We start from the raw sequence: 16,649 nt of genomic DNA, 5'->3' as shown, positions 1-16,649 counted from the left end.
ATATTATATTTTTGTCTTGATGATTTCGAATAAGTTTATATATAACAGATTATAGTAGAGCACAAAATGGTATAGATAATAATGTATTTGAATCACTATGGGGTATTGCTAACAATGAGTAAACTAACATTGAAAACTAATTTAAATTAAAACGTTTTATTGTTAAAGAATAGCTTGCCATGTTAATGTTATAATAAATTGTAGTTTGTTGTAGAACCTTAATAATAAAAAAACAAATATTTAACCAAAGCATTTAATGTCAAAAGTGATATAAATTAATTTACTGACTAACATTAACAATACTGTTCATTGATGATGTATTGGTAAGTTGATTCTATATGTTTTATTTTCATAGTATAACATGATTGAATATCGTAGAAAAAATAATATTGTTGTTCGTATTTGTTAATGTTAAAAAAATAGAAACAACTTTAAAACAAAGATAATTGTCACTAATCTATACAGTGTTATCGAAACAAACTAGAGCTTTTGTGATTGGAATCACCACTAAATATGCCGCTTATTCACTTAAATTAATGAGAAAGTATATATGTAAAACTTTATTTCACTCACAAGTAAAATAATCGTATACGTGAAAATACTTGATACGTAAATGATTAACGTATGAAATATTTTCAGTCAAATATCAACAGTTGCTGTAAGAAGTTACCTGTTGCAGACTTTTTAAAAGTTGGTAAATAAAGAATTTCTAAAAGGGCAAAAGTAAAACAAGTAGATATCTTGTATAACCCAAGAAAAAGCTTTAAAAAACAAAACTTTAAATACAAATTTTCGTATCTTTGCATAAACTTCCAATACTTTTGATGCAATCAAATAAGAAAGAGTTTATAAGGTAGCTGTTTCAGCGTTTAATGCATTCGATGGACTAAAGGAAACCAGACGTTACACTTAAATAATAGATGCGATTTTGAATATTTCACAATACTTGATCAATGCACAATATTAACAATGCTAACAGATCTCATCATAGTTTTATAGTCAATAATCAAACATATCAATATTTTACTTTAGGAAATTTTTGAATAATCATTTATGTTTAATTAAAGAAATATAATAAATTTCCAGTGAAAAATATTCAAAAATTTTAGAATTCATTTCTTTAAAAATTGTATAATCGAGTTAATGAAGTAACGGCATTAAAATAGTTAAAGAATGCGACTTAATTGGTCACTTTTTATCTTGAATTATTCATTTTATTTCTGAGGATATATGTCGTATTTGCTTACTTTGTAAGTTAACTTTTGCCCAATAGCGTTTCAATTTTTTCTTTTTTGATGAAATATTATTATATAAATCGAGTACGTACATTTAATAATTTTGTTTATGTTTGTTTTAGTATTGAGTTCATTTAGAGAATTTAATTAGCTTTAATATTCTTATATAATCTTTAGTCGAATTTTATTAAGTTTAAATATTTTATTCTTTATAATAATAATGCTTAAAACAATAGTTCAATTAAGAGTTATTTCTACAAAGAGCTCTTAAATATCATTAAGTTGTTTTAAATTATGTATATACTTTAGAGAATATTATTCAGCGATACAAATATATTATCATAATACAAATATTGTCAAATTTTTGTTTTCCTCAAATCTTTAGTCATAATCAAAAAATTATTGTAAAATAAATATTATAAATTACATTACAATATACGTTTGGGTTGGTACATATTTTCATTCAACACTTATTAGGGATTTTAATCATTTATTCGATTTTATAACTGAAATCAACACTGTTTGACATAATAATTATAATGAATTTCTATATTAGTCAATACATTTAAACAATGTTTCTATTAACAATATCGACGCACTTATGTAATTTTATTTACTATTTTTTATATTATTCATAACAAACAAACCAATTATTTTAGCTCTTGGAATTTAATAAAATTTGTAAAGGTTATTGGCTGCGTTGTGTTATAATAGTGGTTATAATAATGATAATAATAAGGTACGTTTATTTTAAGTAAATGTCATGTGAACTAGGGATCACCACCGTGTGTCTTGTGACCAAGCAAATCTAGGTCATTTTTTTCTTTTTATAAACATTGACATTTCATAAAAACGTTAAATTCTCTTGTGAGTCCAGGTCTCTAGATAAAGTAAAATTATTTATTAGATAAACACGTATAACCTGGAATTTAGTAACCATAACACTACATTTGTAGGCTTTTTTGAAATTACACGACTGATTTAGAACAGGAATATATTAAGTTAAGAGACTATTGTAAACTTGAATCCAATTTATTTTTTCATTGAACTACTCTATTCCTATGCAATAACAATATAAATAGAATAAAAACACAAATTGAGTCGTTTGAGTAATGTTTATTTGAGACTTACTTATAGAAAATGGAAAATGAAACGTTAAAAAATAAATGTCATTGAGTTTTTTTGGTCAATATACATATAGTTAAAAAAAAATACGATATTTGCAAAACTTAGACTCTAGTTAAAAAAAAAAAAACATACAAAATTAATTTTTTTTTAAAGTAATAATACAGTAGGATTTATTTTAAAATGTTGACCAATGATTTACTAGTATTGATCGTGAAATATTTTCTTCTTTTATTTTGTGTAATTTGAAACTTGTGTTGAAGTAGATACACTAAAACTTGTATATTAAATACTTAAAATGATGTCGAAAGTTTGGTCAGATATGCATAGGTAATGAACAAGTACATTTGATGATATTTTAAACGGGGAACGGTGTGAAATGGCTATCCATTTGGTTGAAGTTGGCTTTAAGTTTATTCGGTCTCTACTAATCGCAATGTTTACATCATTAATCTTGCCCGTCAGCACTGTATACCGATCTTGACATCATATGCTATTTTACATATTGTACAAGCAGACTGTGGATAGTTTATCGAAACTGAAATATGGTAAAGAAATCTGCTACGAAATCGAATTGCTTTTCCAAACGCTAACACGTTATAAGATATTCGATAAACTTATCATACATTAACGAACAATTGGTAATAGACGACTGCATTTATTTTTTTCGGTCTGCTTCCCTTTCCGTTTTGTACGTAGCAGAGCTGTTTTATTGTATACAAATGCACCAAAATATATATATATATAATAGGCAGTAAAATTTATCGGCGAGCAAAACGTATGTAACAAGAGTAATATTACTTTTTATATTTAATATTTACAACGGTCATTTGGTTTGTTAAAAGTTTTATGACCTGATGTGGTCAGGTTTGGCTATAAAAAAGACCATCGGGTCGAATAAGTATATTATAACACTTTAGTACTACTGGACTTGGAGTCCTTATTATTGCGCTTATTAATAAAATTATATTTTTCTCTCGGTCGTAAAATTTTCTGGAGATTCAATGATGACTAAAAAAATATCGAAGAAAAAACACCGACATGACTTTTATTTATTTTTTTTAAATCCGTCAAATGAATTTTACAACTATAGCAACTGTACCATACATTTTATATTTAGGCTTTCTTGTATAGCACTTGCTCAACTTGCCTTAACGCGTTATTACTCCCTACAAATATTACTTCATTGAAAAGAGTGAAATATAAAAATATTTCATTACTATTTTTTATATTTACTCTGAGTTTACACACTTAACTTCAATAGTAATATAAAATATATAGCTCAAAGTTTTTGATCAGCATAAAATTCTGAATGGGCTATTTAAACTTTTTGCACACGTTGGTCCATCCAATAGTTGTATCGATATTTATGACATGTTTATAGAAAATGTACGACTATCAGCAATTGGAAATCAGAATTACTTTGAAAACATTTAGTATTTTATGACTTTAAGTACAATTGTCTAAAATGCATAAACAATAATATAAACTATTACATTGTTCGCGAAACAATCGTTTGCAATGTATTCGTTTACTTTTACGGTTTTGCGTTAAACCGGTAGACGAGTTTCGAAATTAAATTATCGCACGACTCTAGCCACGTAGTGAGCACACTGTTTAAATGCGCTGAACAACCTTTGAAAATAAACGTCTGTCTGTTACTTCTTTACAGCTTTCTAATTTTCACCAGTTAAACTTCTGGAAGCCCATAAATAGTCGTTAAAAACTTTACGGTCTGACGTAGACTGTCAGAGTTGAGAAACGTAACCACCGGGTAGTCATATACGGATAGACTTATAAAGTAGACTACTTAACTTACAATGTTTTTCTGAATTTTTAAAAATATTTGAGCTGCCAGGGTAGTTTGAAATTATCAAATTATTTTTTTTGCGTCGAAATTAAAACAATTGGCACACATATTACTTTAGAGTCAGAATTCATACATGTATATTTATTGAACGAATAGTCCAATACTTCAATAGCCACAAGTTATTTTTAGTTTTTATTTATTAGAAAAAAATGTACGTATAAATATATTTAGCTAAAAGCATAATATTAATGTGTAAATAATTACAATGATCTTAAATTGTTGTAGGTCGTTGTCGATAAAGTAAATGATTATTTTCTTCAAAATAATGTCTTGTTTTGTTTAAACATTTAAAAGTTGACTGTCCAACTAACATTTACTTTTACAATAAACCCATTTCTATATAAAAAAACAACAAGTTAATATTTCCTCGAAATATAAAATCACCATGAAAATGATTTTTGTATACGACACTTTATCAAACTAAATCTCTTTTAATAATTTTTAAAGAATTTTTGATGATTCAATTGAGCCCACACTATGATGTCTGAAATGCGTTCATTTCACACATCATAGTTTTTCATTAAAACTCAAGTAATAACCATCATCACAGGCTACCACGTTTTAATTAAGCATATGAATAGTGAGAAGTTTAATAGTTGAAATTAGTAATTTTTTTCAGGGTGTATTACAAATTACTTGGTACACAATGTATAATGAAAATTTTTAATCAACCATTAATCATTAATGATATGAACTATTCTCGATTATGTATGTTAATTATTTATAGTTCAAACATTATTAGATCACAATTTTAAAATATAGATATAATTATTGAGTTTTATAAAGAAATTAGTATTGATTACGACGAATCTAATAACTTTAGGTAATGCGTATAGTCAATTGGAAAAAATGCACATCTTAAAATATCTCGAAAAGATACCACTTAATTGTTTGTATGACTAGACAAACAAAAACTGAATTTCACTAGCTTTGAAGGGCACATTAGATGTTATAGATAATAAACGTATTCGTAGATGCTGGTGACACAAGCCATTTACTGTCTGTTTTCTGTACGTAAACCGCAATTCAAATGTGTAACAATAATTATTATTAGAACATATTATTATTAGCATACAATTATTGTACAGCTTGTTAATTTGAACTAAATTCTGTAAACGGCCAAAATTATTTTCATATAATAGCTGTATATAATGAATAAAATGTATTAATGTTTTGTTCGGTAGAGAGTGGCAGTCTCTAATATCCAGTTCTCACATCTCCTATTCCCATCGTTTGTGACCGTCGTCTCATCCACTACGAACATCTATCATTTTTTATATTTTTATAAATCGTCTTTACACTCCAATCAAATACTGTAAACGTCAATACGGGACACTCAATGATATGAAATGGTGATATAGCCCCCGAAACATAGTGGTTGCCTATACGTAATATTANTTTTATAAATCGTCTTTACACTCCAATCAAATACTGTAAACGTCAATACGGGACACTCAATGATATGAAATGGTGATATAGCCACCGAAACATAGTGGTTGCCTATACGTAATATTAAAGCAAACATACATAATAACCAGTAGAAAAATGTTATTAATCTAAACAAGTTATTATGTCATTATAATTATCACATTTAATTCGTGTAATGAGTTTTTGAAGTAACATGTTTGTATAACAAATTTTTATGTTATAAGTAACAAATTGATGCACGATGCTTGTATTCAATTATTATTATGGCAGAATCAATTTGGGTTATTTACATCTCATTAAACGATATAAGAAACAATTTTTCAATTAGTTTTCTTAATAAATCTATTATGCCTGTTCATAATAGTTGTTGCTTTTGGAACTGCAAAATTAATAGTAGGATAAAATCGAGAAATTTCTTTTCATAAATTTTCGACGAATGGTAAATTGTACGTTATTTTAAGTTGAATTTTATTTTATCACAACAAACATCAATTCACGATTCACAACAAGACCACATCTGAATAATATTTTTCGACTGAAAAAACAATTAAAACTATATAATATATAATAACATATTCTAGTGATAAAATGTTATTTAANTCATAATAGTTGTTGCTTTTGGAACTGCAAAATTAATAGTAGGATAAAATCGAGAAATTTCTTTTCATAAATTTTCGACGAATAGTAAATTGTACGTTATTTTAAGTTGAATTTTATTTTATCACAACAAACATCAATTCATGATTCACAACAAGACCACATCTGAATAATATTTTTCGACTGAAAAAACAATTAAAACTGTATAATATATAATATCATATTCTAGTGATAAAATGTTATTTAATAAAATTTAAACAAACATTTTATAATATAAATCCGAGAGGGTAGGTTTAGATTAGCAGGGAAAATGAAATCCATTATTAATAGAACCTAGGGACCATTTCAAATAGATTTATTATTTATAGCTGATCATTTGATTTTGTGAAAATGATAATCCATAAAAGTGGATAAGCAAAATCAAAAAAGTAAAAAATTATTAAATTGGTCTCCTAAAAACCTGCCAATTGATACACGTTTATCAATTTAATCCTAATTATAGGGTCTTAAAACAGTCAAGATATGTCCTTGTATCAATTCAATGTATATTTCTTGATATACTAAAGAACTGTTATCTGTATTATTATATTCACTTAAATAATATTAATAAGTAAATTATTTCAGTAAAGAATGGCTTGATCAATATAGTAATCAACTGTTGATAAATACATTTGAAAATTCAGGACACCAAAAAATTAAAAATTATACAGTTTGTTTAGATAGTTAAAAAAAAACTGACTATAGTATTTGAACAGACAAACGACGGTAACATTTTATTTAAAAAAAAATAAATAAATTATTAAGTTTAAAACCTTATTTCTTACGTTTCCTCTTGATACACAAATATATATTTAATTTAAATACACTACATATAGCCGTTTCTTTTTGTAAAAATAACATAATTCCCTTAGTTACTTTTGATAGATATATATTTTATTTGGGACTGAAGAAATATAATTCTTTATATCCAATTAGAGTTTTGTATAAGTGGAACTATTTAATGATAGCCAACTTGTTCAAAGTTCTAATAAACAACTTATAGATAGTCAAAGTCTATATGAAAATGTTGTTGTTCTATTTGTTAGTTTGCAATCTGGGGGGAGTCCAAAATATCCAAAGTTGAATAAAGAACTTAAAATAAAATTAAATCGAACAAATTGATTTGAAAAAAAAATTGTTTATTTGATAACAATTTAAGTCTGATAAATATTCATGTAACTTTAATTGACTCATATGAAGAAAACTCTGTACAATTTTTAATTGGATAAGATTTTCTAAATTGAGCAATAATGAATATATTAATAGTTTAGCACCAAGAGACAAATACAATAGTTCTATTTTATAAAATACATTCATCAGTATGAAATAATAATACTATGAATGTAACCTATTATATCCCTTAAATACAATTAATTACCTAAGTAAAATAGTAAGCATATTTCACACAAATGTTGATTAATTTTTAATGCACACAAGTTCAGATATTAAAAGTAAAATAAATTAATTAATTATCTATATATAATTAAAGAACTTGATATATGTCCTAATTGTAGGTCTATATTAACTAACAAAATATTAAAAGTAATCATAAATGTGTTATGTTATGAAATGCAATAATTAATTTGAGAATGTTAAAAACAAAAAATTAAAAAATATTATGAGCTTGTAAAATTATTTTATATATAAATAAGTTATAATTGGATAAATTATAGTATACAGTATTAAACAAAAGTAAAATTTTCATTATTTTCAAATGTATAAAATTCTTATCACAAGAAGTGGTTATCAATAAATTAACGACTGAAAAATCTAATGTAGACAAATACTATGTTTGGGTGTCAAAAAGTGTTCACTTTTTTTATCATTGTCTGCCCTGTATTGTCGTTTATAGTATCTGATTTAATGTTAAGTTTTTAATATGTTTATTAAGTTCATTAATACACCGCTTACAATTTTTTATTAACTTTACTACCAATGCCTCAGTTATGTCTTATTACCATTTGTTATTCTTGGCGCTCATATTTGTGATTTATGTTATTGATTCAGTAGATTATAAAAATTGCTTTTATATTATGTACTATAGCCACATGTATTTATAAATATTTGTCGCCATCTTATATTCACTATTTCATCGTTTTGTCAATGTTTTTTTGTCACTAAAGTCAAATAATTAAGCTCAGATTTTCTATTCGCTGTATTTAGAACATCAGCATTCAAATAAGAACTTTAAACATATATTTATTTTAAAATTGTTACTTAGTTTAGTAATTGATAATTGCTTCTTTTAGTATTTTAGTTACCCCCTGCGCCTTTACGGTTTAAGATTTGATATGGTCTATTTATATTCATTAAAATATGTGTAACTATTTTCATTCTCCCTTCTTTTTTCTCTGTTCCTTCAAATATAAATAACCTATCATATTAGTAACAGGCTCTTTTTAATATTAAAAAGTTTCACTTTACATTTTTTACATATATAAGAAGAATTTAACAATGAAAATAAAAATAATTCGTAAACTTTAATGTTAAGTCAACAATCTAGTTTATTTGCTTTTTGCAATATCTGTCCTTGTTTTACTTTTATCTTACTACTGTTACATTAAGTCTTACCATGCGTTAACGTAACTATTACTTTTACAATGTAATTCACTACTGTTAGTAGTGTATATATCAAAGCTGTAATATATGTAGAAGGTTTTCCTTGAAGATATGAGACCTATGCTTATTAAATAATTATTAACTCCATTCTTGTCATGTTGATACAGCAAATTGTTTTCAATAGAAAATTTGTACCCCTTAAATTTGAGTTATTTGATCAAGCAAATAGCGAAGTAACAAATTATAATTATACTACTCATTGATAAGATTTAAGTATTCATTATTCAAATATTTAAGTTTAAAAATAAAAAAAATGTTCATTAAAAAAAAAAAATAATAATTAACAGATTAAATCTTTGTGACTGTTTCTTATATTACACAGCTATGTGAATTATCAAACTTGTACTCAATTTAATGAGAACAAAAAGTAAGATCCAAGTGGAGTTTTAATCGATTGTTTTGGAAATTATCCATAACATATTTCTGGTGGAAATTTAACCAAAGTTTTCATAAGTATTATTGACTAACCACGTAGATATGTGGATGTGAACATTACGTTTACTTTGTAAACAAAAGAACTCAAATTCTTTGTGTGATTTATGTGCGTTAAATAAATAAAAATATTCTAAAATATATTCGTTATTATCTGTTGCTCGATGTAAACCTTGATAATTAAATAGTCTTAACTGTATGTGTTTATTAAATTGCTAAAATTTAGATCGATAAATGAGGCTATTTTTGTTGCTGATTTTATTAATTTATAAATTTGTTACTTTAGAAACATGTATAATCTAGCACAATAAAGACTATAATGATTAATTGCCTTCATAATTTAAAAATCTTTTTTTTTTTGTCGTGAAAGACGAAACTTTTTACCAGGTTACATTCATATTTTTGTACGGACGATCATTAAAACTCAAATTAAAGTAATAATAATGTGGTGTATTTCAGTAGAGGAAAAATGGGAATAAAACGATTCAAGTTTTAATGAATACTCATTGAGAGTACAAAAGTAATTGGGAAATAATGAAAAAATGCGCCATAACTTGGAAACCTCTCGTTATTTTATTGTTTCTTAGTCTTTTAAACTCACATAATTAATAGAGTGATATATTTAACATAAAATTATGTACATAGAATCGTAATAGTGTAGATTCGTTAGGGAAGTCTATATTTTACAGTTATTTGGACATCTCCATTGCAATCAAAATGGTCAATGTTATTTTCTTCCTCGTCCAAACACTATACAACTAGTTATGTTATATTTACATGTGTAGTTATTATGTAAAGCCAATGGCCATAGCGTTATAAATGAAGGCAGGTAGCATTTTACAAAGGCAATTATAACGCCCAAAGTGGGCTAATACTTAAAGTTCGAAACAACAAAAACAAATACGTTAATTACCAACGGATTTGGTTCAACCCTCTTTGGAGAGGCAAACCGCATAAAGCGCACCGTCAACACAACAAGGTCGTGACTGTAAATCTCGATTAGACTACTCGACTCAAATCTTTCTCTAATTGCAATACTAACAAAAAAAGGAAAAAACAAAATTAAAATAATATTATTCAATTATGTAGGTATACTGAAGATTTGTAAACTTTTCAACTGCATATTAGGTAAATTTGAACTTTATTAATAAATATTAATAATGGTTATAAAAACCCAATTGTAGGTAACGTAAGAAAAATTGAAGTTGTTAAACGCTTGCTAGAAATTCAGCTGTTTTCGAAAATCATATTTTAAGACTCATAAATAATTATTCAATATAATATTCATTTACTTTAATTTGATAATATAACTACAAAATGGCACTGTAGTTTTTATTTGATTTTCCTTAAAACTGTTTTTAATCGTAATTTTGGAATATGATTTTTTTAAATTTTATAAACTCTATTAGCAGATATAAAAAAATAGAATATATCATTATTCATGATTATAAGCAACATTGTAAAAATAAATATAACCTACAAAGTAATAGGGTGATATGGTATCCTTCCTAAATTTTAATGATTCATCACATAGTTAAAAATCAAAAATATTAATAGTAAAAATTTAACATTTTATTTTGGATATAACTGAATTAATTAGCCTAAAAAATATATCTTAAAAATATTTACATATACAGAATGATCGGTTTATCATAAACCACTCCATTATTCAAAAAATAAATATAATGTTGAAAAAATAATTTTTGATTTCTTTTAGTTTCATGATTAATCAGCTAATAATTACTTTTTAAAATTATCTCCTATTACTAAAGCGGTATCAACTTAATTTTTTAAATGGCAACTTATATTATACATTACATCATAAATAGCTTAAAAAATAGGAAATAATCTAATTAAGAAAATGGTTGATTGATAACACTTTTTGTACCAGTATTTCAGATTTTATTAACAATTCAAATAATGACGGGACATGAGGAATGGGTGTTGCTATTTTTATCACTAGTCTTGTCCTGCCTGGGTATAAAAATGAGGATAACATCCAAGGTATTGGTCCAAAAGTTTTTATCGCTGGTCATTTTTTTTGATTAGATAATTTTTTATTTTATAATTGAATTAAATTTGTGATCGAGCGGTTTGTGACAAGCCGATTACTTCGTATAGAATCTATGTTATAAAAGCCATAAATCGTTTTGTTAAAAAGGGCAAAATTCTTGAATTTTAAATTACCGAAAATAATTATAACTATAATAGTTATATTTAATATTTAATAATAATAATATAAAAATATTACAGTGATTTGAAAACAAATTTTTCGAACTGAAATTTAATATTCACTTGCGATCCGATCGACAATATTATTGAGTATATCAAGTAAATGTTCAATAGTCAGTTGACTTGATGTAAAAATATCAAGTAAATTTCCCATGGGCTCTAATGACTTATATAATTCTTGATGAGATGATGAATTTATTAAAAAATTTGAATTACTTGGAACTGTGAACACAAAAATCTTGCGATTGAGAAGTTCATTTTGAGCTGTTATTAAAAATGATTGTAAGTTGTTTGCATTTGTTTCAAGTAATGTGTTGTGATAAAAAATAATGTCATACAATTTTATTGATCTTTTGCGAAGGCCATGAACCATGGTTTTAAAAGATTTTTTCAACAAATCTAAAACTTCATTTTTATGATTTTCGTATATGATATTTCGAGTTAATATCTCAAAGCTATATTTAATCAATAGATGACCGTATTTATATGATCGATTCTGAGCTGCCAAATTAAACGAATATTTAAACACAAAATTGTAATCATCGGTCAATTCGTCTTTAGGGTAATTCGATCGGTTAAAATATTGAGATACTAATTGACTGAACAATATAATATTATTGTCCTTGTCGAATACTGGTTCATTAAAAATGAATGAGTAGGGAGGTTTATCGGATAATTCAATATCTTTGCTTTTCATAGGAGCATTGTTTTTTACACGAATTGAAACGGCCATTGATGCAGCAATAATTATCGAAAAAAAATGTAAAATTTTCATCATATTAGCTTGTAAAAAATAAAAATGTTTACTGTTAAATTATCCTTGTATTTTTATATATAAAACAATTGTTAATGTATTAGTCAACATTTTTTTTTAGAAATTAAATTGTTGCTATATATTAATAATATCTGAAATAAATTTGATTTTATTTGTAATGATTTTCGCACATTTTTCTATTTTATATTTGGAAATATACAAACAGGAGGTTTTTAAATTCTGAGTACATAAAGTTTCTAATTATATAAAACGATTTAAATAGATATATTAAATGTATCAATGTTTGAAACTTTTGTTTTAAAAAAACAGACTTTTGTTTTTCAGTACGCACTTTCTTGTACAAATTAAATATTGACTACTAATGAGAGTTTCAATTAGATATTAATAAGAAAAATTTTGAAAAAAAATAAAATTTACTATAGAAGATTGTGTTGCTATTATTTATTTATTTTTATTAATAATATGATAATTACATTTACATACAAATGTAATACACCTTATTATACAATTTACCTTACATAATTTTAACTAATTAGTGTTCTCGAATATAAAAAAATGTTAATACTAGGAGCAAATTTAATTTACCACTTGTTTGAGTATTCTTCATCAATACGAATTATAATATTTTCGAGGATTTTTAGTAGCTCTTCGGAAGTTAATATGTTTGAAGTAAAAATATCAAGAAAATTTTCTAATGGCTTTAGGGACTCGTACAATTCTAGTGAACTTGGTGTTTGGCATATTATTAAAGCTTTACTTGCCGGAGAAATACTGTAAGGAAGTCCATCTTGAGTCTTTAGAAAATTTGTATAATTTTCTACATTTTGTTCTTGCAAACTATTAATGAACAAATTAATATTGATAATATTAATTGATCTTTTATGAAGTCCTGATTTAATCGAATAAATAGCTCTTCTCATCAATTTGAAAACCTTCTGAGTGTTGTTTTCAGTACTATCATTTAATATTTTTTCACTATATTTACTAAGTAAATAGACATATTTGTTTGTGCGATTTGTAACTGCTTGTTTAAAAGAAGTCTTGAAAACAAAGTCATAATCATTGGTTTCTTCGTCTTTAGGATAGTTAGATCGATTATAATAATTAGATACTAGTTGACTAAACAACACTATATTATTGTCTTTATTGAATACGGGTTCATTAAAAATGAATGAGTAGCAAAGATTGCTTCTTAATTCAATATCTTTATTTTGTTTTGAAGATTTAACATTCATATTACTGGAACCGATTATCATTGTAGCAATAATCCCTGAAATAATTTTTAATATTGCCATCATCTTAATTTTCTAAAAAATAAAGCACTCATCATTTTTTATTAAATTATATTTTAAAATAATTAAATAATCTTACTTTTTTTCTTTATTTTTATTACACTATACTGTTTTACTTGCTCAATGTAAAAAATCGTATAAGCTTTAAGTAATTTCATTTATATTGATGCGTATGTTAAAGATCAACAAATAATACAATTAATCATTTTATTTCTTTTTTTATAATACAAGATGTATTATAGAAAATATATTTTTTTTTTTTGAAATATTATATTTATTTTGAGATTAATCGAGAGGTTTATAATAAATTGATCACTCTGTGTAATAAATAATACAATTTATTTTTATTTTTAGTTATTTAGTTAATCAAAATAAGCTCTGTGTCTAAACTGAAATCGTTTTATAAAAATATTTAATTATTTCAATAATCTATTAGGATATTTAATGTATATCCAGTTATCATCAACCACTTAGTAAATTTAAAAATTAAATACTGGGAAATTTTTTATTTTGTGAGTTTCTATGTTGCATATTTGTTTCAATTTATCAATAATGAAGTATTTTATATTTCCATTCCTTATACATTTTAAAGGTGAAATTTTTTTTAATTTTTCAAATAGCAACTTGGTGTAAAAAAACCAGTTTATGCAATGGAATATAACAGTTTTAGCGTGACCTGTCATGCTAAAATAGTGTTTATTGACTTCGTGGAGAAGTTATTAAGATACCAAAAGCTCAATTGAAAAATTAATATTAACAATATTAAAAATAAGAGGAGTTTAAATTTACAAAAATATACAACTCTCAAATGAACGCTATACAAACAACTTATTAATTAATATATATTTTACATTAAGAGTAATTTCAGTTATACATACATAAATATAACATTAAATTTGCAATAAAGAAAATCAATAATAGCAGTATTTAAAAAGAGCAGTTTGTATATTTCTATAGATGTTCAACATTATTGCTTCTCAATATTTCAAAATGACATCTATTTCACATTTCAATTGTGTAACTTCATAAATATCCACTTTCGTTAATTCTAGTCAATAAAAATTTAATATCTTCTAATAGTCTCACATTAGTGCACTGTGCGATGTTAAATTATCAATAGTGTATTTATACTATTTCTTTAACACCTCATCTCACAATGAAATCTTATACCAACATTACATAGTCGTTGATTTGACCACATCAAACTCTGATATAATAAATAAATAATTTTATAATAATTATAATTTTTAACAGATAAAAAGTATATTTTATCTTGAACTGTTAGTAATTCGGTACATACAAGTTTTATACCGGGGTTAGATTAAAACAAATTTTGTATTTACTCCATACCCTTATACAAAAAATAAAATGATAAATAAGATTTGAACGTTAGTTATAAATATTTTCAAGGAGAATTTTTGCATACTAAACGTTAATCTATTATGTATATTAAAAAGAAGGTGGTTCCTTATCCAAAAAAAATATTCGACCTAACAATGGCTTATAATAAATTGAGATAACAAAATACAGGCCATTTTTTTAATAACTACTCTTATTCACTCGATTTCTCTTAAAATAATAATAAGTGTTAAGAAAATCATTTTTGGTGTTTTAGTTTCATATATTTTTGATTTTATCAATAATAACAATTTTTTTAAATCATCCTTTATACTTTGTATGGGTGACAATTTTATTTTTTTTAATGTCAACATACATATTTAACTAACTTATATAAAAAAAATGATCTAATTAAGAAAACTGATAGTCGACGACAACCATGATTAACGATGATTAAAGTAATAATTTTGAAAATTTCATTTTTTTAAATTTTGTTTATTAGTATTTATTTCTCGATTTTTGAGTCGCTAAATATTTTTCTGGCCTATTGCTTATCCCTAACGATAGAGTATAATCTTTATTCTTTAGCTTCGATGCGAAGCTGAGAAGGTATTGGTTTGACTATGATGTGTTTTTTTGTGACTGTTACCACTTTTTCTCAGCTCTCACTAAACCATTTTTTCTCAGCGATACGCCAAAAGATCACAAATCGTATCTAGTCGAAGACATTACCCTCAAAAATTGAAAAAATTTCCCTTGTTCCCAACCGTAAATGGGGGAAACATCCAAAAAAATTACAAATTTTAAAATCGCTAATTTTCAATTTTTTTTACTTAAAACTGCCATAACTTTCTTAAAATTGGACAAATCAATAAATTTTTTTTTTATAGATGCTTGAGGTCTTTATTTATCATTTGGTATATTTTTTTTTATAAATTTGACTTTTTACCTGCCCAGAGGAGAGGATTTATAATGACAACTTTTTTAAAGTAATTATACCTGATCAAGACAGGTATAATTTTTTGTTCACATAATTTTTATAATAACTTAAATTTCAATTCTATTTTAGATTGTACTCAGTGACAAGAAGAACACCTTAGAAATTTTTTATTTACCTTGTTATACATAGGCTGTTGAAAGAAGCGTAAAATTAGTAACACAATCATCTGCAGCTGTATGCGGACAAGCTAGAAGAGATGGTGTTATAAAGGCTAGGATTGAGTCTCGTAGGATAATGCCTCATTTTAATTCCAAAAAATATTTTCAATTTAATTAAGTTAATGTTTTTACTTATATAAAAATTTAATACATTACAATAAATCAAAAATACATTTAAAACTCTTAAGTAATGTGTTCTGTAAATTTCGTAAAATTTTGTAATAATTTTAAGATTGTGATTATTTATACACATATTTGATTATGGACAACAACTTTCTAGTAATATTAGAATTTGCAAAATAAAATTTGTTTTCGTTCAACTCTACTATTAATATTCCTAAAAATCTATTTTTTTTATAAAAGGTGATTTAAATAAAAAAATATTCGGTCGATAAAAAAGTTTGAACCAATATTTTAAAAGATATTAACACTTTTATACTAAGTTGGAGGGAAAAATACTTTTTTGCAAACTAATACTTGATTATAACAACTACGTTTGGTAAAAAATA

General features: G+C 25.0%; 2 protein-coding genes across 2 annotated transcripts in view; one reads left to right on the top strand and one right to left on the bottom strand.

The window, feature by feature from the left end:
* LOC126897246 (limbic system-associated membrane protein-like) overlaps positions 1-16,649 on the top strand; it is a 228,785-nt gene that overhangs the window by 19,861 nt on the left and 192,275 nt on the right. The window lies entirely within an intron of this gene.
* Positions 12,788-13,825, bottom strand: LOC126897283 (uncharacterized). The gene is made up of 2 exons (XM_050670783.1): positions 13,724-13,825; positions 12,788-13,659 (listed from the first exon to the last, which is right to left on the bottom strand). The coding sequence occupies exon 2, from the start codon at positions 13,648-13,650 to the stop codon at positions 12,934-12,936; it is 717 nt and encodes a 238-aa protein (XP_050526740.1). The 5' UTR covers positions 13,651-13,659; positions 13,724-13,825; the 3' UTR covers positions 12,788-12,933.

This window comes from Daktulosphaira vitifoliae, unplaced genomic scaffold, assembly GCF_025091365.1.
Source record: "Daktulosphaira vitifoliae isolate Bord-2020 unplaced genomic scaffold, ASM2509136v1 Scaffold_2, whole genome shotgun sequence".
Classification (NCBI taxonomy): domain Eukaryota; kingdom Metazoa; phylum Arthropoda; class Insecta; order Hemiptera; family Phylloxeridae; genus Daktulosphaira; species Daktulosphaira vitifoliae.
This window is presented reverse-complemented; position numbering and strand designations above follow the sequence as displayed.